The sequence below is a fragment of the Pan troglodytes genome, chromosome 12, assembly GCF_028858775.2.
Source record: "Pan troglodytes isolate AG18354 chromosome 12, NHGRI_mPanTro3-v2.0_pri, whole genome shotgun sequence".
In the NCBI taxonomy this organism is placed as follows: Eukaryota; Metazoa; Chordata; class Mammalia; order Primates; family Hominidae; genus Pan; species Pan troglodytes.
The window spans coordinates 84774787-84801261 of NC_072410.2; the positions used below are offsets into that span (position 1 = coordinate 84774787).

The window sequence follows — 26475 nt, forward strand, 5'->3', positions numbered from 1 at the left end:
CAATGCCTGATAGGTCTGTCACTGTCTCCCATCACCCCTAGATGGGACCATCTAGTTGCAGGAAAACAAGTTCAGGGCTCCCACTGGTTCTACATTACGGTGGGTTGTATAATTATTTCATTATATATTACACTGTAATAATAATAGAAATAAAGTGCACACTAAATGTAATGCACTTGAATCATCCTGAAACCATCCCCTCACCCCCCGGATCCAGGGAAAAATTGTCTTCCATGAAACTGGCCCCTGGTGCCAAAAAAGGTTGGGGCCACTGCTGTATAGCACAACCTTCTAGGTTATCAGATTCTAGTTCTGTTCATGGTTTCTGAGGTATTTAGCAATTATTTGCAATGGTTTTAGTTTTAAAAAATTATTTTTAAATTAAAAAAATTTTTTTTTTGTAACAGTTTCACTCTGTCACCCAGAGTGCCGTGGAGAGTGGAGTGTAGTGGCGCAATTACAGCTCATCACAGCCTTGACCTCCTGGGTTGAAGTAATCCTCCCACCTCAGCCTCCCAAGTAGCTGTAACTACAGGCATGCACCACCACGCTCAGCTAATTTTTGTAGAGATGGGATTTCACCATGTTGCCCAGCCTTGTCTTGAACTCCTGAGCTCAATCAATCCTCCCGCCTCAGCCTCCCGAACATAATTTCTCTGATTAAATGGCTTTATGAGGAATACAGATATGACAGTATGACTCTGGAAGGGGGCATACAGCAGGGAGTTAATGCTCCTTTGAAAGGTTATTACCATGATGAGGAGGGGAATTCCCTTTGTTAATACCCATTTGGAGAAAAGGCCAAATGTGTCAGAAACTCCTAATTCTCTAAAGATTGAATTAAGAGTACTACATTTCTATTGGGTCAAGCTCATATCCAGAAACAACTACACTGATTACCCAGTCAACGGATATCAACTTGTCCATTGAAGACATATTATGAGAAACAATAATTTTGTTAAAATATAATACATGAACACTGATTAGATCTTATGTCAGGTTCCAATTATGAGTCCCAAATCCCACTGTTACCCACCAGGAGTGTTTCTTGGTAGTCCTCATAATTCGTAAAGGAAGTGTTTGTACCACTCTGCCGGAATGAGTTGCTCCCACAAAACCTACAACATAGTTGATTCTATGTCATTTGCTGCTAGCTGGATTCACCTTTCTATACTTTCATATTCCTTTAGCTGTTTAGAGATAGCCAGAGGTATCCATAGCCTCTCAGCATATCCACGAGACAACCTGCAAGACTCTTGCCCCATCTAGCCAAGAGTTTCAACATTAGACCAGTTGTCAGAGGAAAGTGAGAACCAGCTGGACTGATTCAGTATCTTGATTGACCATTATAGAAGATGGGGCCAGGGGGTTGCTTAATTTACCTAACCAGAATGTCTATCACGGCTTGAAATTTTAAGTGTATAAATATGTGTGTGCGTGTGTGCATGCGTGCATGTGCACCCGTGTATTTTGGACAGTAAACAGAAAATCCAAATTTTTACTCTGACTTCCAAGATGAGGCTGATTAAGAGGTAGCAGGGAATCTTTATAGCTCACTGCTAAGTTCAACCTAAAAAAATCATTTTATTTATTATTAAAAACTGGGAAATATAGGAAAAATACAGCTCCACAGAAATATAAACTACTACTATTTTAGTGTATTCCCTACCAGATGCTCTTCTGTGCTTATTTTTATACTGTTGAGATCCTATGTATGTACTATTTTTGACTTGTACTTGCACTTAAGATGTTCTGTGCCGTCACCTATAACATTTTTGTAATTATTTTTAATGTCAAAATGTTATTCGATTGCAGTTATATTTCAGTGTGGCTAGCTGCTTTCTTACTGTTGGACATAATGTTATGCTGTTATGAACATCTGTGAATCAGTCACTGCACTTTACTCTTTATGATTATTTCCACGACTAAAGATTTAATACTTTTCAAAGGCTCTCGATAAATTTTACCAAAGGTTTGTGCCAAAATACTTTTTAAATTTTTTCTTTTATATTTTCATATTTAATGTACCCAAGTGACAAAATATTCTCTCACTAACCGTGTATGAGAATGCTCCATCTCATGACAATATTGCTAGCATTGAATGCTTTCCGAATGAAGAAAAAAAATCCTTGCTAGTGTCAGGCCTCTCAGCCCAAGCTAAGCCATCGTATCCCCTGTGACCTGCATTATACGTCCAGATGGCCCCAAGCAAGTGAAGAATCACAAAAGAAGTGAAAATGGCTGGTCCCTGCCTTAACTGATGACATTCCACCACAAAAGAAGTGAAAATGGCCGGTCCCTGCCTTAACTGATGACATTATCTTGTGAAATTCCTTCTCCGGGCTCATCCTGGCTCAAAAGCTCCTGCAATGAGCACCTTGTTACCCCCACCCTTGCCAGGCAGAGAACAAGGCCCTTTGACTGTAATCTTCCACTACCTACCCAAATTTTATAAAATGGCCCCACCCTTACCTTCCTTTGCTGACTCTCTTTTCGGACTCAGTCCGCCTGCACCCAGGTGAAATAGCCTTGTTGCTCACACAAAGCCTGTTTGGTGGTCTCTTCACATGGACACGAGTGAAAGCTAGTTTGATGGTAAAACAGTATTTTATTGTAATTTTATTCACATCTTTTGATTACCAGTTACAATACTACATTTGTTTGTTTTTTTCTCTTCTGCCAACAACTTGTTCATGTCCTTTGCTGAGTTTTCCATTTTTCATCCACATTAATGAAATTATTTTGTCTTATGAAGTCTCCATTGAAACAATAAAATATTCATGAGAATTCATTTTATTGGATTTAAATATTTTATTTAAAGAAATATTCTTAAGGCTGCAGTTTATTGATAAGAAAAATATAAAGCATACATGTTTATAGATTATGTATTGACATTATAGTATATAGATTCTCCAAATAACATAATTAATTTTGTAGTGCTACTAGTGGAATGCATTCTGCAGAAACATGGCTTTACCTTCAAATCTGAGCACAATACCCTTACATCAAAAATGAAGGATAATAAAAGCACAACTTTGATTCATTTAAATTTTGGTAGACCACATCTGATTTGTTGAAGAGTAAATTCATTTATTTACCTCTTCAAGGAAGTCATTATTTTTTGCATCTCTTTCTGTGCCTCTTTATCCTATAAAGAAAATACAAATACATAATGAAATTTCATGCATTCATCTTGACACTCTAGTATGCTGAAACAGACTTACATTGACTTGAGGAGATTCCCCAACATGAGAACTTTAAGGTTCATGAAGGTACGTGCAATCACCAAATACTTTCCCTAATTCAGGACATTGACAGTGTTTTATTATTTTTTTTAATAATTTTCTTTTTTTTCATTGTAACAAGTTGCTTTTCTCTTAGTGAGTGTTTTATACAGCATTAATCCTCACATGTCCTGGAGTGTCGCTCTATGAGTAAAGGGTTTATCATGTTTATTTCATTGAATTCCTTCTCCAGCATGAAGTATCTAGTATTTTCCCAACAGGTTTCTTCCTCCTGGAAAAAGCTCGCCACTTTCTTTCCTGTTTTACTCTAAGTTTTTTCTCCATATCAAGGCTTGAGCTTTGCCTGAAGGGTGTAGGGTTTAGCCCTGTGGGAGCTCTCTGGTATCTAAAAGATGGCATCTTTCAGATAGATGGAAACTTGAGTGAGACCACCTATAAAGGTTAGGGCTGAGGTTGAAGGCTGTTCCAAATGCTGTACATTTATAGGGTTTCTCTCCATGTGCATTGTCTCATTATGACTAAGGTGAGATCATTAAATGAAGGCTTTCCCACATAGATCATATTCATATGGCTTCTCTCCAGTGTTAATTCACAGTGTTGTTTAAAGGATAAATGGTCACTGAAGGCATTTCCACACTGACTACAGACAAAGAGTTCTTTGGTATGAGTAAAAGTTAACTCTCTGGATGAGGTGTTTCCTACATTCATTACATTTATGGAGTTTCCCTCCAGTGGGAGCTAACACATGCTGAGTCAATGTTGAGCTGTGATAACTTCCTCATACTCATTATATTCCAAGGGCTCCTCTCCACTGTGACATCTCTGCTACTGAGGACATAACAGGCTGTTAGAGCCTTGCTCAAATACCTTCATTTATTCATTTATTTTCCCACATATGAATCTGATGCCGAGCATTCAGTATAGTCTCTAGTTAACGTCTTCCACGTTGGTTACACTGATATGGTGTGTTACTCTCCTTTGCGTACAGAAGTTTTCTCCTTTGTAGCAGGTCAGCTGCATAGCTATATGATTAATTTTATGGTTTTCATTATGTTTCAAGCACTTAATATATTGGCTATATTTATGCAATTGCCCTTTTATAAGAACTCAGGTTATGGTTTGGAGCTCAGGTTATTCCTTTTCTCCCAAATTTGAACTATCCACACCTTTGAGCTGAGATAGCACACTTTCTCTAGCCTCAAATTAAAGTCATATGATTGTGCTGCATTCCTAATTTGGCCCTCCCCAGGCCAATTCTGCTGTGGAGGAACAGAGTTCACCCTTACGAATCTCAGTATTGACATGTTGTTAGATCGCTCCTTTCTGTAGATATTCTACACATAAGTTCTGTCTTTGTTTTTAAGACTTTCTTGCCTGGATGCTGGTTTTGAGGATTTTCTCCAGAATCACATCTCTGTGCAGCTTCCTCTGAGATGGGTCTAGCACAGTCTACTCTTTCTGAGTAAAATCCAAAGCATTATCCTTAAAGGTCAACATTTCCTTTTCTTTCTTTTTTTTTGAGACAGAGTCTCGCTCTGTTGCCAGGCTGGAGTGCAGTGGTGCAATCTCCGCCTACTGCAACCTCCGCCTTCCGGGTTCAAGTGATTACCCTGCCTCAGCCTCCCGAGTAGCTGGGGCTACAGGCACGTGCTACCATGCCCAGCTAATTTTTGTATTTTTAGTACAGACGGGGTTTCACCATGTTGGCCAGGATGGTCTCGATCTCTTGACCTAATGATCTGCACGCCTCTGCCTCCCAAAGTGCTGGGATTATAGCTGTGAGCCACCACGCCCAGCCGGGTCAACAATTCCTATCGTTGTACTGTCAAGAACTCAGTCACCACCTGTCTTTCTCTGTAATCTCATTCAGGGGCCATCTGAGCACTAAGCCAGAAAGGCAGAACCCAGACAGATAGAAACTTGAGACCACGATGATACTGGGGTTGGGGTTACCACATTCGGGAGCTCAGAGCTTTTTTCTAACTTTCTAGAAAAAGCCAGGAACCTGTATTTTTAATGAGCCCTCTACTGTCCAAGCAAGTCTTAAATATTTAAACAACTGGGTTTAAATTCTAATTTCCTTAGATTATATAGCAAAACCTCAGGATGACCTTTCCTGGCCCATGGCCCAAGTTGCAGTACCAGTTTTATTTTCTCATAAACCTCTGTGCTTTTATTTCCAAAACACTCATCAAATTTTATTGCTATGACTTTTTCAGTGCCTGCCTTTCCCACTAGACCACAGAATTCATGATGGCAGAGGTATCTGTTTTTTTCTCTTTGTATCGCAAGCCTCTAGCAGAGTACACCTCTATAATTGTAAAATAACTGAATAAAGATAATCTCTCTCTTTCACCCAAACACACATATTCAAAAATATAGATTTATTTCATCTGATAGTGTTGGAAAAATATGGTTTAGAAAACTACATCAATGCTCTCTGCTAAAGACTGGATAAATAAGAGAGAGACTTATTTACATTAAATTGTCATTATTCTCCTAGCATTTCGGTAATGATTATCACACACCAACTTCATGAGACTGGGTACTGGTTAAGAACAGCTACTCCCAAACTGATGCTGTATCATCAATTATTTTAAGAAAATAAATAAATAAAAGGGTTCTAAGAAACTTCTTTAGAGTGTTTTTAAGATCAATTTAAATAATACAACCAAGACCATTACATATATTGCAAAATCTTAAGAAATAATACATTTTAAATGCAAATGACAAGAAGGTAAGAGTCAAAAGAGTAGAAATAGCGGGTTGTAAACAGACTTTCTACAAATCATGAAAATGTCTGTTTAGACAGTGGGAAAAGTCTGTCTATACTATCTATACTGTAATAGCCTTATTAATTTTTTTTTTGAGACGGAGTTTCACTCTTGTTGCCCTGGCTGGAGTGCAATGGCACGATCTCAGCTCACCACAACCTCTGCCTCCCAGGTTCAAGAGATTCTCCTGCCTCAGCCTCCCTAGTAGCTGGTATTATAGGCACGTGCCACCACGCCCGACTAATTTTGTGTTTTTTTTTTTTTGGAAAGATGGGGTTTCTCCATGTTGGTCAGGCTGGTCTCGAACTCCCGACCTCAGGTGATCCGCCCGCCTCGGCCGCCCAAAGTGCTGGGATTACAGGCGTGAGCCATGACGCCCAGCTGCCTTATTAATTTTTTAAAAAGTACTAGGAATAATTCTCCAGGCACGGATAGCACAGATGAGTTAATTTACAAGAAATAAGTTTCAACCAGAAAGAAATGGGCAAACAAGAATTTCTAGCAAATGAGACAACATTACAGGATTTTGACAAGAGACCCATTTATTACCCTGAGCTGTAGCATTTCTATAACAGGAAGGCAGAGTGAATGGATACAAATTCTGTTTTATAACTTATCCAGAAAACCAATGTTTTCAAGATATCATAATCAAATATGATATCTTAATTAAGAAAGAGCATTTAAAGCAGAATTAGGATTTTGTTACTAAGAGCAGTTACCAATGAGAGTTATGCTTCTCAACTCATAAAACAGGTTGGAAATACAGCTCAAAACTTTAATCAACAGGCCATTTCAAAGACAACTATACCACTTGCTAAATATAACGTGCGCTTAACTTTTAGCACTCCCAGAGTACACTTCTTTTTGTGGTTTGTTTCTGGTAACATTGGATTTACTAGTCTATGAGTCTGTTTGTCTTAGAAAGGTGATTAATGCCATTTCAAAATGTTTCAGCAATTTTAAAATCTGGGTTTTTCTTTACCAGTTTAGCACCTCTTATCATAAAACATTACATAATGCTTTTTATATTTGAGCTTTCTCAGTAGGCTCCACGTTGATGAACTTTAATACTGCCTCCAGGCAAACAACTTTCAGGTTGCCAGTGAAGTCATTATTTCATTCAGCAATCATTCTCACACTGTCTTAGACACAGAAATCCCTTTTTTAAAAAAGAAATGTTTCTCAGGATCTGAGACTACTTTCCTAGGGTCAAGAAAAGTCCACATGAATAATAAAAATACTGTAGTTTCAAATTCTGGGAATGTAAAGCTGCTTACACCTTTGAATCTGGGCTCTAGAGACCAAACGACTGACACTCCCAATATCAAGTAGCAGTGTGATGAGCTGAGAGTTCCCTAATAGGGGACAGAAGACATGTCCACAAATGACTATAATGCAAGGAAGAAGCTATAAATGCCACAAGAAAGAAACAAACATCTTATGAAATTTCACATGAGAGAGTAAACTGATGGCTAGGTTGTCCTCTTGTAACTAGTGGCATTGCTAGACATTTTGGAAATGAATAAACTTGGTTAGCAAAATCACTAATGGGGTATATTTCATTCTGAAAAAACTTTATAGAGATGGAGGGGTATTACATATAACTCACTTCATCCTATTTTCTCATGGAAAAAGAAATGGAAATATACCTTACATACCTTTACTACTTGGAAAAAAATTCCTAAGAATACAAATGGAGACATCACTGAGGAGAAAAATGCAATGTGAGAAATATTTGCTCATACTATTTTGCTTATTACAGAAATACTTCCAATGTCTAGCCTTCTTACATTCATTAGGAGTCCTCTTTATTATTACTATTGACACTATTATTTTTATTTGTACGATATTAATGCCTTGGTTCTTTCTATCAACACTTACTGAGTGCTTATTATATGCTAGGCAGTTACACAGGATTAGGGGTACAGTGATGAATGAGACAAACCTGGTTGTTACTTTCATGGAACAATCACATTAATAATGACATAATAACTATGTGAAATGATAGCAAGGAAAAGTATAGGGGCTTTCTTGCCAGCAGGCGTCAAGGAAGTCTTTCCTGAAGAAACAGCATCCATGGTGTGGCCTGGAGGATAGGAAGGAATAAAGCTAGTGGAAGGAGCGGAGGGTGGGTAGGAGTGTTTCAGGAAGTGGGAACAGTATGTTCTAAGGGTGAAGGGCAGGCTGGGTGGTGCAGAGGAGAGGGGAGCTGGGAACATATGAAGCTTGAGAGATTGGTAGGAGCTGGGTCAGAGCCTTGAAAGACATGCTAAAAATTCTGACCCTCATCCTAGCAGCAAAGGGTTTTGAGCAGGGAAGTGACATGTTGACGTTTACATTTAATCTGTTGCTTGGGCTGCTACTGGGAGTCAAGAGTGGCCTGGCGGGAGGCAAGGAAGCTGTGAGGAGAATGGGAGGCTGGTACAATCTGTGGTCCGGGGGAAAGTGGGCACATTCCTTTCGCTCCAGGCAAACCGAGCTTTGCTTTCTCACTTTTGTGCCTCTGTTCATGACCTGCAACATACTTGCCCACAACTCCATATTATACAGATCTTTCAAAGTCTACCTCTGATGCCACCTGGCCTCTTCTAGGTAAAAATAATTTCTCCCTTTTGAAAATTTCCATAACTGATGATTTGTACTTCTCTTAGTACCTTATGCTTTCTGCTTCGAGCTATAGTTATTTGGACACACATCATATATTCCCTTCTAGGCTATAGGCTCCTAGAAGGCAACAGGTGTGTCTTATTTGTTTATAGTTCAGATCACAATAAATATTGGAACTTGTATTGCTCCAACACAGAAAAAGAGGAGGGTTTTTTTTACTGAGGCATTTATTTTCTGTTAATGATTTAGAGGATGATAATGTTTGGTGGTATGAGAAAAGGAGGAAAATATGTACCTATTTTTTTGTTGTTGTTCCCACAACACCAGTCAACAGCTCACAGGAGCAGACTGAGTTGTCAACCCTGTGGAATGCTTGAAACTTAAAGCATACCCAGAATCCTGACTTACTGAATCAAAGGGCAAGAGACATGGCAATAGTTTCTTTTTCATTAATGGCCAGTGTCCAAAAACCAAGAACAAGTTATTACATATTTTTCATCTTTGTCATGGCCTTGGATAGCCACATCTGCTGTGAATTGAGGACTGAGGATGGCAACCCATGGTCACTCCCCTTACTCTAGGCTGGGCCACCTGTCTAGCTTGTTTGCTGCCTACATAGTTAATCCCCAGCTCCCCGGAATTATGCTGCGCCCCCTCCTTCCCAGTGAAGGAATTATGCTTGCTTCACTCCCTGCTATCTTACATCTAACAAGCATCAGGATGTTTTAACTGGTAGGGGCCTCCTGGTGACAGGTTATCTTACAGAGATACAGCAAATTTTAAAATTTCATAGTACATGTAAAATCCAAGTCAAAGGTTTTAGTATGAAAGAAAACTCTGGGGTGGAGCCAAGATGGCTGAATAGCAAGAGCTCCAGTCTACAGCTCCCAGCGTGAGCGATGCAGAAGATGGGTGATTTCTGCATTTCCAACTGAGGTACCGGGTGCATCTCACTGTGGAGTGTCAGAAAGCGGGTGCAGGACAGTGGATGCAGTGCACTGAGCGTGAGCCGAAGCTGGGCGAGACATCGCCTCACCTGGGAAGTGCAAAGGGTAAGGGAATTCCCTTTCCTAGTCAAAGAAAGGGGTGACAAACGGCACCTGGAAGATCGGGTCACTCCCACCCTAATACTGCGCTTTTCCAACGGTCTTAGCAAGTGGCACACCAGGAGATTATATCCCGCTCATGGCTCGGAGGATCCTACGCCCATGGAGCCTCGCTCATTGCTAGCACAGCAGTCTGAGATCAAACTGCAAGGCAGCAGTAAGGCTGGGGGAGGGGAGCGAGCCATTGCCGAGGCTTGAGTAGGTAAACAAAGCAGCCAGGAAGCTCGAATTAGGTGGAGCCCACCACGGCTCAAGGAGGCCTGCCTGCCTCTGTAGACTCCACCTCTGGGGGCAGGGCTTAGCCAAACAAAAGGCAGCAGAATCCTCTGCAGACTTAAATGTCCATGTCTGACAGCATTGAAGAGAGTAGTGGTTCTCCCAGCACGCAGCTGGAGATCTGAGAATGGACAGAATGCCTCCTCAAGTGGGTCCCTGACCCCTGAGTAGCCCAACTGGGAGGCACCACCCAGCAGGGGCAGACTGACACTTCAGATGCCCGGGTACTCCTCTGAGACAAAACGTCCAGAGGAACGATCAGGCAGCAGCATTTGCTGCTCACGAATACCCACTGTTCTGCAGCCTCTGCTGCTGATACCCAGGCAAACAGGGTCTGGAGTGGACCTCCAGCAAACTCCAACAGACCTGCAGCTGAGGGTCCTGACTGTTAGAAGGAAAACTAACAAACAGAAAGGACATCCACACCAAAACCCCATCTGTACGTCACCATCATCAAAGACAAAAGGTAGGAAAAAACCACAAAGATGGGGAAAAAACAGAGCAGAAAAACTGGAAATTCTAAAAATCAGAGCGCCTCTCCTCCTCCAAAGGAATGCAGCTCCTCACCAGCAACGGAACAAAGCTGGACGGAGAATGACTCTGACAAGTTGAGAGAAGAAGGCTTCAGACAATCAAACTACTCCGAGCTAAAGGAGGAAGTTCGAACCCATGGCAAAGAAGTTAAAAACCTTGAAAAAAAATTAGATGAATGGCTAACTAGAATAATCAATGCAGAGAATTCCTTAAAGGACCTGATGGAGCTGAAAACCAAGGCATGAGAACTACGTGACAAATGCACAAGCCTCAGTAGCCGATTTGATCAACTGGAAGAAAGGGTATCAGTGATGGAAAATCAAATGAATGAAATGAAGCGAGAGGAGAAGTGTAGAGAAAAAAGAATAAAAAGAAACGAACAAAGCCTCCAAGAAATGTGGGACTATGTGAAAAGACCAAATCTACGTCTGATTGGTGTACCTGAAAGTGACGTGATGGGGAGAATGGAACCAAGTTGGAAAACACTCTGCAGGATATCATCCAGGAGAACTTCCCCAATCTAGCAAAGCAGGCCAACATTCGAATTCAGGAAATACAGAGAATGCCAAAAAGATACTCCTCGAGAAGACTAACTCCAAGACATGTAATTGTCAGATTCACCAAAGTTGAAATGAAGGAAAAAATGTTAAGGGCAGCCAGAGAGAAAGGACGGGTTACCCATAAAGGGAAGCCCATCAGACTAACAGCTGATCTCTCAGCAGAAACTTTACAAGCCAGAAGAGAGTGTGGGCCAATATTCAACATTCTTAAAGAAAAGAATTTTCAACCCAGAATTTCATATCCAGCCAAATTAAGCTTCATAAGTGAAGGAGAAATAAAATCCTTTACAGACGAGCAAATGCTGAGAGATTTTGTCACCACCAGGCCTGCCCTAAAAGAGCTCCTGAAGGAAGCACTAAACATGGAAAGGAACAACCGGTACCAGCCACTGCAAAAACATGCCAAATTGTAAAGACCATCGAGGCTAGGAAGAAACTGCATCAGCTAATGAGCGAAATAACCAGCTAACATCATAATGACAGGATTAAATTCACACATAACAATACTAAATTTAAATGTAAATGGGCTAAATGCTCCAACTAAAAGACACAGACTGGCAAATTGGATAAAGAGTCAAGACCCATCAGTGTGCTGTATTCAGGAAACCCATCTCACATGCAGAGACACACATAGGCTCAAAATAAAGGGATGGAGGAAGATCTACCAAGCAAATGGAAAACAAAAAAAGGCAGGGGTTGCAATCCTAGCCTCTGAGAAAACAGACTTTAAACCAACAAAGATCAAAAGAGACAAAGAAGGCCATTACATAATGGTAAAGGGATCAATTCAACAAGAAGAACTAACTATCCTAAATATATATATACCCAATACAGGAGCACCCAGATTCATAAAGCAAGTCCTTAGTGACCTACAAAGAGACTTAGACTCCCACACAGTAATAATGGGAGACTTTAACACCCCACTGTCAACATTCGACAGATCAACGAGACAGAAAGTTAACAAGGATACCCAGGAATTGAACTCAGCTCTGCACCAAGCGGACCTAATAGACATCTACAGAACTCTCCACCCCAGATCAACAGAATATACATTCTTCTTAGCACCACACCACACTTATTCCAGAATTGACCACACAGTTGGAAGTAAAGCACTCCTCGGCAAATGTAAAAGAACAGAAATTATAACAAACTGTCTCTCAGACTACAGTGCAATCAAACTAGAACTCAGGATTAAGAAACTCACTCAAAACCCCTCAAATACATGGAAACTGAACAACCTGCTCCTGAGTGACTACTGGGTACATAATGAAATGAAGGCAGAAATAAAGATGTTCTTTGAAACCAACGAGAACAAAGATACAACATATCAGAATCTCTGGGACACATTCGAAGCAGTGTGTAGAGGGAAATTTATAGCACTAAATGCCCACCAGAGAAAGCAGGAAAGATCTAAGATTGACACCCTAACATCACAATTAAAAGAACTAGAGAAGCAAGAGCAAACACATTCAAAAGCTAGCAGAAGGCAAGAAATAACTAAGATCAGAGCAGAACTGAAGGAAACACAGACATAAAAAACCCTTCAAAAAATCAATGAATCCAGGAGCTGGTTTTTTGAAAAGATCAACAAAATTGATAGACCGCTAGGAAGACTAATAAAGAAGAAATGATAGAAGAATCAAATAGACGCAATAAAAAATGATAAAGGGGCTATCACCACCGATCCCACAGAAATACAAACTACCATCAGAGAATACTATAAACACCTCTACGCAAATAAACTAGAAAATCTGGAAGACACGGATAAATTCCTCGACACTTACACCCTCCCAAGACTAAACCAGGAAGAAGTTGAATCTCTGAATAGACCAATAACAGGCTCTGAAATCGAGGCAATAATTAATAGCTTACCAACCAAAAAAAGTCCAGGACCAGATGGATTCACAGCCAAATTCTACCAGAGGTACAAGGAGGAGCTGGTACCATTCCTTCTGAAACTATTCCAATCAACAGAAAAAGAGGGAATCCTCCCTAACTCATTTTATGAGGCCAGCATCATCCTGATACCAAAGCCTGGCAGAGATACAGCAAAAAAAGAGAATTTTAGACCAATATCCCTCATGAACATCGATGCAAAAATCCTCAATAAAATACTGGCAAACCGAATCCAGCAGCACATCAAAAAGCTTATCCACCATCATCAAGTGGGCTTCATCCCTGGGATGCAAGGCTGGTTCAACATACGTAGATCAATAAATGTAATCCAGCATATAAACAGAACCAAGGACAAAAAACATATGATTATCTCAATAGATGCAGAAAAGGCCTTTGACAAAGTTCAACAACACTTCATGCTAAAAACTCTCAATAAATTAGGTATTGATGGGACGTATCTCAAAATAATAAGAGCTATCTATGACAAACCCACAGCCAGTATCGTACGGAATGGGCAAAAACTGGAAGCATTCCCTTTGAAAACTGGCACAAGACAGGGATGCCCTCTCTCACCACTCCTATTCAACATAGTATTGGAAGTTCTGGCCAGGGCAATCAGGCAGGAGAAGGAAATAAAGGGTATTCAATTAGGAAAACAGGAAGTCAAATTGTCCCTGTTTGCGGATGACATGATTGTATATCTAGAAAATCCCATCATCTCAGCCCAAAATCTCCTTAAGCTGATAGGCAACTTCAGCAAAGTCTCAGGATACAAAATCATTGTGCAAAAATCACAAGCATTCTTAGACACCAATAACAGACAAACAGAGAGCCAAATCATGAGTGAACTCCCATTCACAAGTGCTTCAAAGAGAATAAAATACCTAGGAATTCAACTTACAAGGGACGTGAAGGACCTCTTCGAGGAGAACTACAAACGACTGCTCAATGAAATAAAAGAGGATACAAACAAATGGAAGAACATTCCATGCTCATGGGTAGGAAGAATCAATATCGTGAAAATGGCCATACTGCCCAAGGTAATTTATAGATTCAATGCCATCCCCATCAAGCTACCAATGACTTTCTTCACAGAATTGGAAAAAACTACCTTAAAGTTCATATGGAACCAAAAAAGAGCCCACATTGCCAAGTCAATCCTAAGCCAAAAGAACAAAGCTGGAGGCATCACACTACCTGACTTCAAACTATACTACAAGGCTACAGTAACCAAAACAGCATGGTACTGGTACCAAAACAGAGATATAGACCAATGGAACAGAACAGAGCCCTCAGAAATAATGCTGCATATCTACAACCATCTGATCTTTGACAAACCTGACAAAAACAAGAAATGGGGAAACGATCCCCTACTTAATAAATGGTGCTGGGAAAACTGGCTAACCATACGTAGAAAGCTGAAACTGGATCCCTTCCTTATACCTTATACAAAAATTAATTCAAGATGGATTAAAGACTTACATGTTAGACCTAAAACCATAAAAACCCTAAGAGAACTTAGGCACTACCATTCAGGACATAGGCATGGGCAAGGACTTCATGTCTAAAACACCAAAAGCAATGGCAACAAAAGCCAAAATTGACAAATGGGATCTAATGAAACTAAAGAGCTTCTGCACAGCAAAATAAACTACCAACAGAGTGAACCGGCAACCTACAGAATGGGAGAAAATTTTTGCAATCTACTCATCTGACAAAGGGCTAATATCCAGAATCTACAATGAACTCAAACAAATTTACAAGAAAAAAACAACCCCATCAAAAAGTGGGCAAAGGATATGAACAGATACTTCTCAAAAGAAGACATTTATGCAGCCAAAAGACACATGAAAAAATGCTCATCATCACTGGCCATCAGAGAAATTCAAATCAAAACCACAATGAGACACCATCTCACACCAGTTAGAATGACGATCATTAAAAAGTCAGGAAACAACAGGTGCTGGAGAGGATGTGGAGAAATAGGAACACTTTTACACTGTTGGTGGGACTGTAAACTAGTTCAACCACTGTGGAAGTCAGTGTGGTGATTCCTCAGGGATCTAGAACTAGAAATACCATTTGACCCAGCCATCCCATTACTGGGTATATACCCAAAGGATTATAAATCATGCTGCTATAAAGACACATGCACACGGATGTTTAGTGTGGCACTATTCACAATAGCAAAGACTTGGAATCAAGCCAAATGTCCAAAAATGATAGACTGGATTAAGAAAATGTGGCACATATACACCATGGAATACTATGCAGCCATAAAAATGATGAGTTCATGTCCTTTGTAGGGACATGGATGAAGCTGGAAACCGTCATTCTCAGCAAACTATCGCAAGGACAAAAAACCAAACACCACATGTTGTCACTCATAGGTGGGAATTGAACAATCAGAACACATGGACGCAGGAACGGGAACATCACACACCAGGGCCTGTTGTGGGGTGGGGGGAGTGGGGAGGGATAGCATTAGGAGATATATATACCTAATGTTAAATGACGAGTTAATGGGTGCAGCACACCAACATGGCACATATATACATATGTAACAAGCCTGCATGTTGTGCACATGTACCCTAAAACTTAAAGTATAATAAAAAAAAAAAAGAAAGAAAACTCCATCATAGAAGGAGAGAGTAGAAGGGTGGCTGTCAGGGGCTGGAAGGGTGGGAGAAATGGGGAGATATTGGTCTAGGGTACACAGTTTCAGTTATGCAGGATGAATAGGTTCTGGAGATTTAAAGGACAGCAATGTGACTATAGTTAATAATACTGTATTGTATGTTTGAAATTTGCTAAGAGAGTGGATCTCAAATGTTCTCAACAATAAAAAAAGTAACTATGTGAGGCGATGAATGTGTTAATTAGCTTGATTGTGGTAGTCATTTCATAATGTATATGTCTATCAAAACATCATGCTGTATACATATAGTTTTTGTTTGTCAATTATACTTCTATAAAGGTAGAATAAAAATAAATACATAAAATTGAATACAGAAAACTACAAATGTATCTAAACGAGTTATTCCTATTTTGAGCTCGAATAGTACTAACAAGACAACAGCACTCACTGTCACTTTCTGGACTTACCTCTTTGGTAACAGTAGGAAGCAATAATGCCAAATTACAGAACTTCAAAGCATTCTGGTTTTCCTCAAGATCAGTATAACACTGGAAATGAGAAATAACCAATATTAAACATAATCTGTTTTCATGTGATAGGTTCAAAGTGATCTTAAAGCAGAACAGTGGTCTTCATTACCTTTGCTAAGTACATGTAATTGGGATTAGAATAACCAGGGCAGAGTTCTTCAGCCTGATTTGAGAGAAAAACATGAGAGAATAACAGGGCAATATTAAAATAACAGTAACCACAAGTGAAGAGAATATATTTAAATAAATCAAATATTATGAACCAAACTGCCCTAAGAATTTAGGTTGGTTGTTTCACATTTGAATCACTTGATCAGTTTAAGTATCTTTTGGGTGGAAACATAGCCTTTGCATTTAGCCATTAAAATAAAATTGATTACCATGGTCATAAAGCTTACAAAGCAATGAGATACTTTATGGTTTTCAGATTTCTTTACATAATGATTTTCCTCAGTCTTCTTTCTCTATCTTTTTCTTTTCAAGAACAAAAACAACTGGTGATATTCCTAGGACAAGTCCTATACGTTTGTCTGTCTGCCTGTCTATCTGTCTGCCTATCTATCTATCTATCTATCTATCTATCTATCTATCTATCTGTCTGTCTGTCTGTCTGTCTGTCTATCAGGTCTTGCTCTGTTGCCCAGGCTGGAGTGCAGTGGCGTGATCTCGGCTCACTGCAACCTCTGCCTCCCAGGTTCAGGCGATTCTCCTGCCTCGGCCTCCAGAGTAGCTGGGATTACAGGTACCTGCCACCATGCCTGGCTAATTTTTGTATTTTTAATAGAGATGGGATTTCACCATATTGTCCAGGCTTGTCTCAAACTCCTGACCTCAGGTGATCCACCCTCCTCGACCTCCCAAAGTGCTGGGATTAGAGGCGTGAGCCACCACTCCCAGCCTCACTATCTATTTAGAAAATGACAGTAGAGCATGACTGGTACCCCATGGCAAGCATCTTCCACTAGATTAATATTTGATTTCTTGTGATTTCAACATATTCCACAGAAGTTAAATAATATCTGAAGTCCATCAAATTATGGACTTTTAAAGGAAAGACAGATCCTTGAAACATCCAGTCCAGGTAGTAGACATGAGTAGGTATTATAAAGGTACTTTTCTCCTATCTACTGATCTTTTATGTACCAGTTCCTTTATCTCTGGGAAATAAGAATTCTTTCAGGTATGGTATTGTTACTAGACAGCTCTTCTTAGAACCTAAGTCAGTCTTGCTTCAGAGTCAGCTTTCGCTGTTTTGAAGGCCCAGGCAAGCAAGCTTACAACCTGGAGTCTCCACCCTAGAGGGGGGTAGAACACAAGAGAAGAGGATGCTTTTAAAAATTTACAAAAATATCCTTGTTTCACAAGATATGAAGAATCCAGACATTTCCAAAATTAAAAAGTGAAAGTTTCTCCTTCCCAGTTTTATTCTCAACTTCAGGCTCATGCCCCAGAGGTAACCACTATCAGCCATTTGACATGTATCCTACCAGACTCTTTGCCAAGTATAGGCAAATAAAAAAACAGATATTTGGCTTTTGAAAACAAAACAAAATGGAACCATTTTACATATATATAATTTACAGATATATAATTCTTGTCAATTATGCCTCAGTAAAGCTAGAAAAATACAAATACATAAAAGTGAATAAATGTGCACATTGATAGAAAATCTACATATTGGCCCCAGACTTTTTTTCCCATATTACAAACACATTTTCATGTTAGCATAGATATACTTCATCATTTTTAATAGCTGTATTTCATATTCTGCATGAATCATAATGAAAGGAAGCATTCTCCATTGGACATCTTGATTTATTCTCCGTTTTCATTATTACTACTAATAACCAATTAACATACTTTTTCCCATACGCTTGTGTACATGTGTGTTTATGCCTATAAGGGAGATTCCCAGAAGTTGAATTGCTGAGTCAAAATAATATATATATTTTTAAAGATAGATACTAATGGAGATAAATCCAAATCAGGGTGCTAAGAAGTGGTCCAACACCTTATAAGGGCACATCCCTTGTAAAAGACATTTTATTCTGTACAGAATCCAAAAGAGAAGCGTTCTAGAAGAAGGAGGACAAAAATCTCCTACTAGGGTAGGGAGCCAGACTCGGTATAAATCTTTAAGACCAGGTAGGTTAACAGTGTCTGGGCGTGGAATGAAACCTGCCGGAGAGACAGCAAAGCTACCAACAGATTAAAGGAAGTTGTCAATTTCAATCAAGCCAGAGCCTTGACCATCCTACAGTGGCATCCATGGATTCTGGTTCTTCTGCTTCTTCTCTCTTAATCAATGGATTCTGGTTTTCCTGCTTCTTCTCTCTTATCCATGGATTCTGGTTCTCCTGTTTCTCTCTTGTCTAATCATTTCCATTTCAAGTCTTCTAGTTTGGTAAGTGCATTTCTTGAGCCATTCTAATAAGAGGGACTTAAGACTGAACTTTATTCAATTATACCTTCTTCTATGCCTGGTAGTTGCCTCAGCTCTGTCCGAATCCCTTAATGGGGATAACTTGCCCCAATGTATGCATGTAAACAGCTTATTTCTTTAATGCTGGCATTCTAATTCTGCATATATAGCTTAACACCTATGTTTAGTTAACTAAAGTGATTATAAATCAGAACATCTCTTTTTGTTCTCATGGTTTAAAAATCTGAAGCCCAACAGAACACAGACAGGCAACTAACAACACTGAATTCCTAAGGTAAAACAGATTCTGACCTTTCACAAAAGGCCTTGGATGAATTACAAGGAGGGTAGCATTACTCAAATGCTAATGTTTCAATGTAATGTTCCAATGATGAGGCAGTTTCTAGAAAGGCCCTTAGAATACTCTTTATCATAACACCTGGCAAAGAATATTATACATATTTAATTTGTCTTGGCTATCCAAGTTCCCTGAAGGTAGGAACTTTGTTGGTCATTTCTGTGTTCCCAGTATTTGATGCCATGTTTGGCACTAGTTATGTGCTTAATAAACAATGTTGAATAAATTAGCTCTTCTTTAAAACATCTTATAAGCTCAAGCAGCAGCCTTATACCATATCAGGACACAGCCAAGAGCTCTGCAGCTGGGGAAGCCACTAGTACAGACTCAGGGATCATATGACTGCAAACAATAAGTGCAATCAGGGTAGCCTGTCTCCCAACATTGCCACACCTGTCATTTACTACACACACCCATCCTCTCATCCAGTGGTTTCCAGCCATGCCAGCAGCTGCCATCGGAATCAATAGTTTTATGATCTTTAAAAACACTGATCAACGTTTAAAAGCACATACCACATGACACAACAATTCCACCCCTAGGTGCTTATCCAAGAGAAATAAAATATGTCAACACCAAACTTGCATTTGAATGTTCACAGAAGCTTTATTCAAAATAGCATCAAACCAGAAACAACTCAAATGTCTATCAGTAAGTTAACACATAAACAAATTATGGTATATCCATATAATGGAATATTACTTAGCAATGAAAAGGAGCTGCTGATACACTCAATAAAATGAATGAATCTCAAAACAGTATGCTGAGTAAAAGCCAGATATACACAAAAGTACATGTTGTATGATTCCATTTATATTAAATTTTAGAATGGGCAAAACTAATTTATAGTGATAGAAAGCAGATCAGTGGTTACTTGGGGCAGGAGATGGGGGAAATTGACAGCAAAGAGGCAAAGACAACTTTCTAGGATGATGAAAATGCTATCTTGAAATGGTGGTGGTTACAGTGGTGGTTACATAGGTATATAAGTTTGTCAAACTTCACTGAACTGTACACTTAAAATGGGTACAATTTATTGCTTATAAACTATACTTCAAGATACCCAGAGGTTCTGAAGCAATGAGTCTGGGTCATGGCCTGGGCTGCCATTTTGTAAGGTGCCTCAGATGACTGCAATGCACAGCCAAGGTTGAGAACCACTGCCCTAGGGAATCATGCCAGAATTTTGGATGAGGTGGGAAGCATGCTATAGTTTGAAAGAATTTCCCCAGGGGATTCACAGATGACTCCTACAGGTGTCTAAACCACCTCCCTAGATGCTTTGAGGCTGTGGAGGACCAATTTTCCCCTGCTATAATAGCAAAACAATAGCAGCTAACATTGATTTTTAGTTAGAACATTTAACATGTTAGACCCTGGGCTAAGAATATAAAATATATTATTTTATGTAACCTTCACAAAAACTGTACAAAGTAGGTATTATTATGGCCATTTCACGGATGAAGAATTTGAGAGTGGGAGAACTAAGGAAATGTGTGTCCAGGTCATTCAGACAGGAAAGGCTCAGGTCTCAACTTCACTTGTCAACTCTAAACTCAGTGTTCTCAACCTCTACGGGATCCAGCTGGATGGCTCTAGAGACACATTCCTGGCCCCTGTGAACGCTCTTTGGAGGGGTGGATTTGGGGCAGTCTGGGTACCAACAACACGGCCTCCTGTGTTGTAGGACCCGGGGGTTGCAGACTCTCCTGGGTGTGGGAGCCAGGGTCTGTGCTGTTTCCCTTTCATCTCCTCCACTTCCCAGATTTCTTAGTTCCACCACAGCCTTAGCCTCAGCACTCCAGATCCCTCAGTCCTCTCAGCTGTTTTAGTAAATATGGCAAGAAGCATTCCTGATGCCTCCTCTCTTTTCTTTGACAAACAACATGGAAGGCATTTTGAGACTAAAGTCTAAGTAATGACCTAATGCCGGGCTCCCCAAGATGGTTTGCTGAGGTGTTTAAATTTTAATGAAATTAAAATTCTATGAGTTTTTGCTGAGGACTTACTGGGTGCTAGGCACACTCTAAGCAATTTACTTGTAGGAATGTAGATAATCCTTACAACACCACTATGAGGTAAGTACTATTATCTCCATGTTATTGATGAAACTGAGAGAGAGGTTAAGCAATTTGCCCAATGTTAATCAGCTGGTAAGTGGTAGAGCCTGAGATTTAACCAGGTAGTCTGGTTCCGAAATTTGCATACTTTACCTCAGCATTACTGTGCTACTTACCACTTTTGATTTCATCTGTGTATTATTTCAGTCACATTAGCATCTCAAGAACTTTTCTACAGTGTTCTGAAAACCTGCTCCTCAATTATAACTTTGATATTATGAGGAAATGAGTTTTGAGTACAGATAACATTTTTGCTAGTTAATGTGGCATCTTTTATATAAATATTTTATCTTAAATAGATCATAATCTACATTCTTATACAATTTAAAATGGGGGAACTAATTTTCAGTGGTAGGAAAAGGGTGAAGAAATGGGAGTGATACAGTCTTAGCCTTCACTTATATTTAAATCAAATCTTTGATTGTCATTGTGTGAAATGCAACAAATTAAGTTCCTGAGGTATTGACTCCCTTTTTATAAAACAAAAAAAGGGATCACATTACATAAAAAATAAGAAATGTACAGCCCGTTTCTTTTTTATTTTTTGAACTCTTTCTGCTGGGCTTGTGCTTGATTTCAGGACACTTATTTTTTCACTTGAGGCAGCCACTGGCCATTGGGGGTGAGAGATAGAAACTGAGAAGAAACCTAGACTACATGATCTACAAATTCCCTCTCAGTTCTACAAAACTGCTCCCTGAAATACAGCACAAATATTAGCATGTACAAGACATTTATTATTATTATTTTTGAGATAACGTCATGCTCTTTTGGTCAGGCTAGAGTGCAGTGGTGTGATCACGGCTCACTGCAGCCTTGAACTACTGGGCTCAAGTGATTCTCCCGCCTCAGTCTCCTGAGTAGCTGGGACTGTTGTTATGCCACCATGCCCAGCAAATTTTTTTATTTTTTTGTAGAGATGGCATGTTGCTATGTTGCCCAGGCTGGTCTCAAACTCCTGGCCTCAAGCAATCCTCCTACCTCAGCCTTCCAAAGTGTTGGGATTACAGAGGTGAGCCACTGCATGCAGCCTTGTCTGTATTTTTGTAAACTTGAAGTAGGTAGGTTGGGAAGGAAAACACATTTAGTAACTATAAAATTTTGAAACTGGTTCCAGAGAAAGGTAAAGGGATTATTACCCCCACAGGAAGTTGATTATATGGGTGGTTATATTATACATTTACATGTGAGCTCACACACACATATATTACTGCTTCGAGTTGTATAGTACAGCGATTATACATTTTAAGACAGGATTGAGAATACTGATTTGGTCTGATACCCCAAGAATCTTCCAGAGAAATATCTGCAACTTTAGGAGTTAGCTTTTAAAATAACTCTTCCTTTAGCACTTTTATTTCCTTAAGATTAAACTGGTTCTATGTTAGGCTAATCAGGAGTACTGGGACTAAGTTTAACCATCAGGGCGTGACTGTTTCTGCACATGCTCAAGTGACTCAGAGAGCTGTTCTTGGACTTAGCAGTAAGAACTGTCAAACCTAAATCTTCATTTAGGCTGCTGGGTTATTTTTAAAAAGTAGTTTGTAATTCCTAGAACCTAGGGCATAACTAGCTGTTCTAAGGAGTTTAGACTTAAAACATATTAATAACTTGCATTATGAAGGGCTTAAAACAGAACATGCCAAAACTAGGATTCAAACTGAGGCTCCACATGGAGAAAAGATTTCCTTGACAACGGCAGCAGGGATTGGTGCAGATGGTAATCAGTCTGACACTAAAATAATGGATACACAAAATGTACCTTAAGGAAATTGTGTAAAGCTTCTTGTACAGTTGAAGATGGTATTTTTCCAAACAGAGTAGCAGCCATTTTTTTCTCAATCCAGCTCAGTTTTGAGACCTGCAAATACACAACAACATCACTCTTAGAAAGTTGTTCACCTTTTGAATGGATTATCTCTCCCCAGTTAGACGTGTGTTATGTGTATATACGTGTGTGTGTGTATAGATATAACATATACAAATGAAAATATATATCCATAAATAATATATATTAGAGATACCACCCTCATGGCATTCATGTTAATATTTTACCTTCCTTTTTCACAATTCTAAGGAACCATGGGGTCCAGAAGCACTGGTTTCAAAACCAACTTGAAATACTCTGGATAAGAAAATTTGTGTCAAATCAGAGGAAAAAGGGGTGGGGTGGGAAATAACGCTGATCCCGTTTGTTCATCTGATTCTGGATTCTGAGGTGACTACGGTGTATCTCTTCGTACAGCACACAGGGGCTACAAGACTCCGCCTTTGCTCTCCTCCTGCCTACTCCATGCTGCCAACTGGCCTCCTGACCCAGAGGTGGCATCTCAGATATGTAAATAGAATAGGGATCCTCAAGCCAGAAGGAGCAGGGAATGGGGACCCACTATACATATTTACAATCCCGAAGATTTTTTAAAAAATCAATAACCACCAAAACTAAATTTCATATTACCACTGATTTTTTTGCTTTCTTCTAAAAAGTTTTCCTCTTTCCCCAAATATAAATATTAGATGTTCATTCTAAAAGATTAAACTGGCTCAAAAATGAATACTTAAAAGGGTATTGACCCAGTTGATGCTTGTCCAACCCCATAAATTATCTTCCTTCTCAGTCCCATCACCTAGATTCCTTGGTAGCCAATATCCTCTTTTTTTTTTTTGGCAATGTCTCACCTTGTTGCTCAGGCTGGATCATACCGTACAGCGGCACGATCATGGCTCACTGCAGCCTCGACCTCCTGGGCTCAACAATCCTCCCACTTCAGACTCCTGAATAGTTGGAACTACAGGTGTGCATCACATGCTCAATTAATTTTTTAAATTTTTTGTAGAGACAGGGTCTTCCTATATTGTCCAGGCTGGTCCTGAACTTCTGGGCTCAAGAGATCCTCCCGCCTCAGACTCTCAAAGTGCTAGGATTACAGGCATAAGCCACCTTGCCCAGTCCATTATCCTCTAATTAAAAAATTATTTCCTTATTTTTTGACATAATTTTTCTTATTGGTATGCTTATTTTTGCTTCGCTTTGAACTTTGTAAAAAATAATATATTGCTTATTTCCTTATATGACTTGCTTTTTCACTTAATGGTATGATTCTAAGATTTCATCCAGGATAATGAGTATGACTGAAGTTCAGTCATTTAAATAACTGAAATATTTCATCATTTCAACAGTGGAGCACATTTGTGAGTCTCTGTAGGGTAGGCACGATCACATGGCAGGCAAACAGTCAAATTTAAAAGATACTACTCAATGGTTCCCAAGGCAGTCACGCTGATTTATGTTTCCACAGCAATGTAATAATTCCCGCTGCTCCATACATATCCTTGAAACACCTCATACTGAGATTTTACAATTTTTATAAAAAGAGTAGGAATAAAATGGCATCTACTTGGGGTTTTCATTATCATTTCTATAATTTTGTTTTTTAAATTTTTAGTTTAATTGCATTATGATCAGAAAAACTGCATGACATCAGTTCTTTGAAATGTATTCAGACTTGTTTCACAGCCTCATATATGGTCCATTTTAGCACACATTCTGCATATGCTTGAAAAGATGTCTATTCTCCAATGGTTAGCCACATGGCTTCATATTTATTAGATCAAGCTTATTAAATGTGAGGCTCCAGTGTTTTACAAACTAATACTTTTTTGTTTTCTTGTTCCATTAATTACTAAAAGGGGTGGGTGAAAATACCAGTATATGGTTGATCTGTACATTTATCCTTATAATTTGGTCAATTTTTATTTTATAGTTCTGAGGCTGTTATTAGAAGCACACTAGTTTATAAACACTTTCCTTGTGAATTAAACTTACTATATAGTTACCCTCTTTATCTCTAGATATACTTTTGCCTTAAAATTTATGAGTGTGTGTGTAGTAGTAGTAGTAGTAGTAGTAGTAGTAGTCATCCCCTCTTCTTCATGGGGTATATTCCAGGACCCCCAACAGATGCCTGAAACCATATATATGTTTTAGTTTGATTATTATTTATTTGGTTACTATTTGATATAACTTTTCCACATGTTTACTTTCTATGTTTCTCGGTCACTAGGTATTTTTTAAATTAGCTTTACTGAGGTATAATCTATATAAAATAAAATTTCCTCCAATAGAAGTGTACAGTTCAGCGAGTTTTGACAAATGCATACAATCCTGTAACTGCCACAACCAATATATAGTACATTTTCATCATCCTAAAAAGTTCTCTCATACCCCTTTGCTGTCAATCTCCTTAACCTGCTCCTAGCCCTACACAAATACTGATCTGACTATAATTTGCCTTTTCTAGAGTTTCATATCAATGCAATTAGGTAGTCTTCTGTGAGCTTTCTTGGCATAATGCTTTGAAGAGTCATGCATGTTCTTATGCTGCTAAGGCTGCTATAAAAATTCATACGCTAGTCTTTGTGTGAGCATATATTTTTATTTCTCTTGGTGAATACTTAGGAATTGATAATATATTTATTATTCACATATTCCCATTGAAACATATGAGTTTCAATTGCTCTATATCCTCGCTGGTACTTGGTATTGTCATCTTTTAAATTTTAGCCCTTTTAAAAAGTGAATATATAGTGGTCTTTCTCTGTGGTTTTAATTTGCATTTTTCTAATGACTACTGATGATCAGTATGTTTTCATATGCTTGCTTACCACTCACAGACTTTCTTTTGTTAAGTAATTGAAATGTGATCTGGAAAACAGTCAAACATATGTGGAAACACTTCTAGTTTTCATCTTTTCAATTTAATTTTATGGCTATAATTGGTGTTGGACAACATGCTGTAATTAGCATAGGTAATGTTATGAAGACTGCCTGACATCATGGAGGAAGAGAAAAGCTCTGTTAAGTCCTTCTGAAATTTCTAGCTTGTCCTGTTACATGGCCATAACAGTTTATTTTCAGAAAGCAGCACTGAATTTTGCTCATGCTGCTCATCTATCTGATGCCAATTCCTCTTATTTTAAAAAACACATTATAGCTACATATTTAATATTCTGTATCCCACATTTCCAAAATCTGAAGTCTTTTTAGGTCCACTGCTGGTTTTTTGTTTTGTTTTCTGCTGACTGTCATTACTGTTGGCTTGTTTCCTTGTATAGTCTATAATTTTTGACTGTGAACTCATCACTGTTGGGGCACTTTCTGTGAAAGTTTGACAAAGCCTATCTAAAGGTACCTTCCTCTACAGAGGATTAGCATGTGCCTTTGCCATTTCTCTATGGCATGAAGATCAGAGTCCATTTTGAATTAAAATTTCTTTCTTGAGTTTTTAAGTCTAGACAGGTAATGTACATTGAAGCTCCAGACACTTGTGAGGTTGGGTAAATGGCTTTTAAATCTTAGGAGCATTTCCTCCTTTCAACTCTATCTTCCCAATTGTTAAGGCTGAAAAT

General features: G+C 39.0%; 1 protein-coding gene across 11 annotated transcripts in view; it reads right to left on the reverse strand.

The window, feature by feature from the left end:
• Positions 1–26475, reverse strand: part of RMDN2 (regulator of microtubule dynamics 2) — a 207192-nt gene that overhangs the window by 110550 nt on the left and 70167 nt on the right. For 4 of the 11 annotated variants that reach the window (XM_009442305.5, XM_054677785.2, XM_016948374.4 and 1 more), the window contains 6 exons: positions 22829–22927; positions 16276–16329; positions 16104–16184; positions 3099–3148; positions 2473–2584; positions 1038–1118 (listed from right to left, as the gene is read on the reverse strand). In XM_009442305.5, the coding sequence (XP_009440580.2) occupies positions 2500–2584; positions 3099–3148; positions 16104–16184; positions 16276–16329; positions 22829–22927 (369 nt within the window). In that variant the 3' untranslated portion in view covers positions 1038–1118; positions 2473–2499. Of the gene's footprint in view, positions 1–906; positions 1119–2472; positions 2585–2777; positions 3149–6547; positions 8106–16103; positions 16185–16275; positions 16330–22828; positions 22928–26475 lie in introns of those variants that run through there. The other 7 variants (XM_054677786.2, XM_016948373.4, XM_054677787.2 and 4 more) reach the window with 5 other exon arrangements.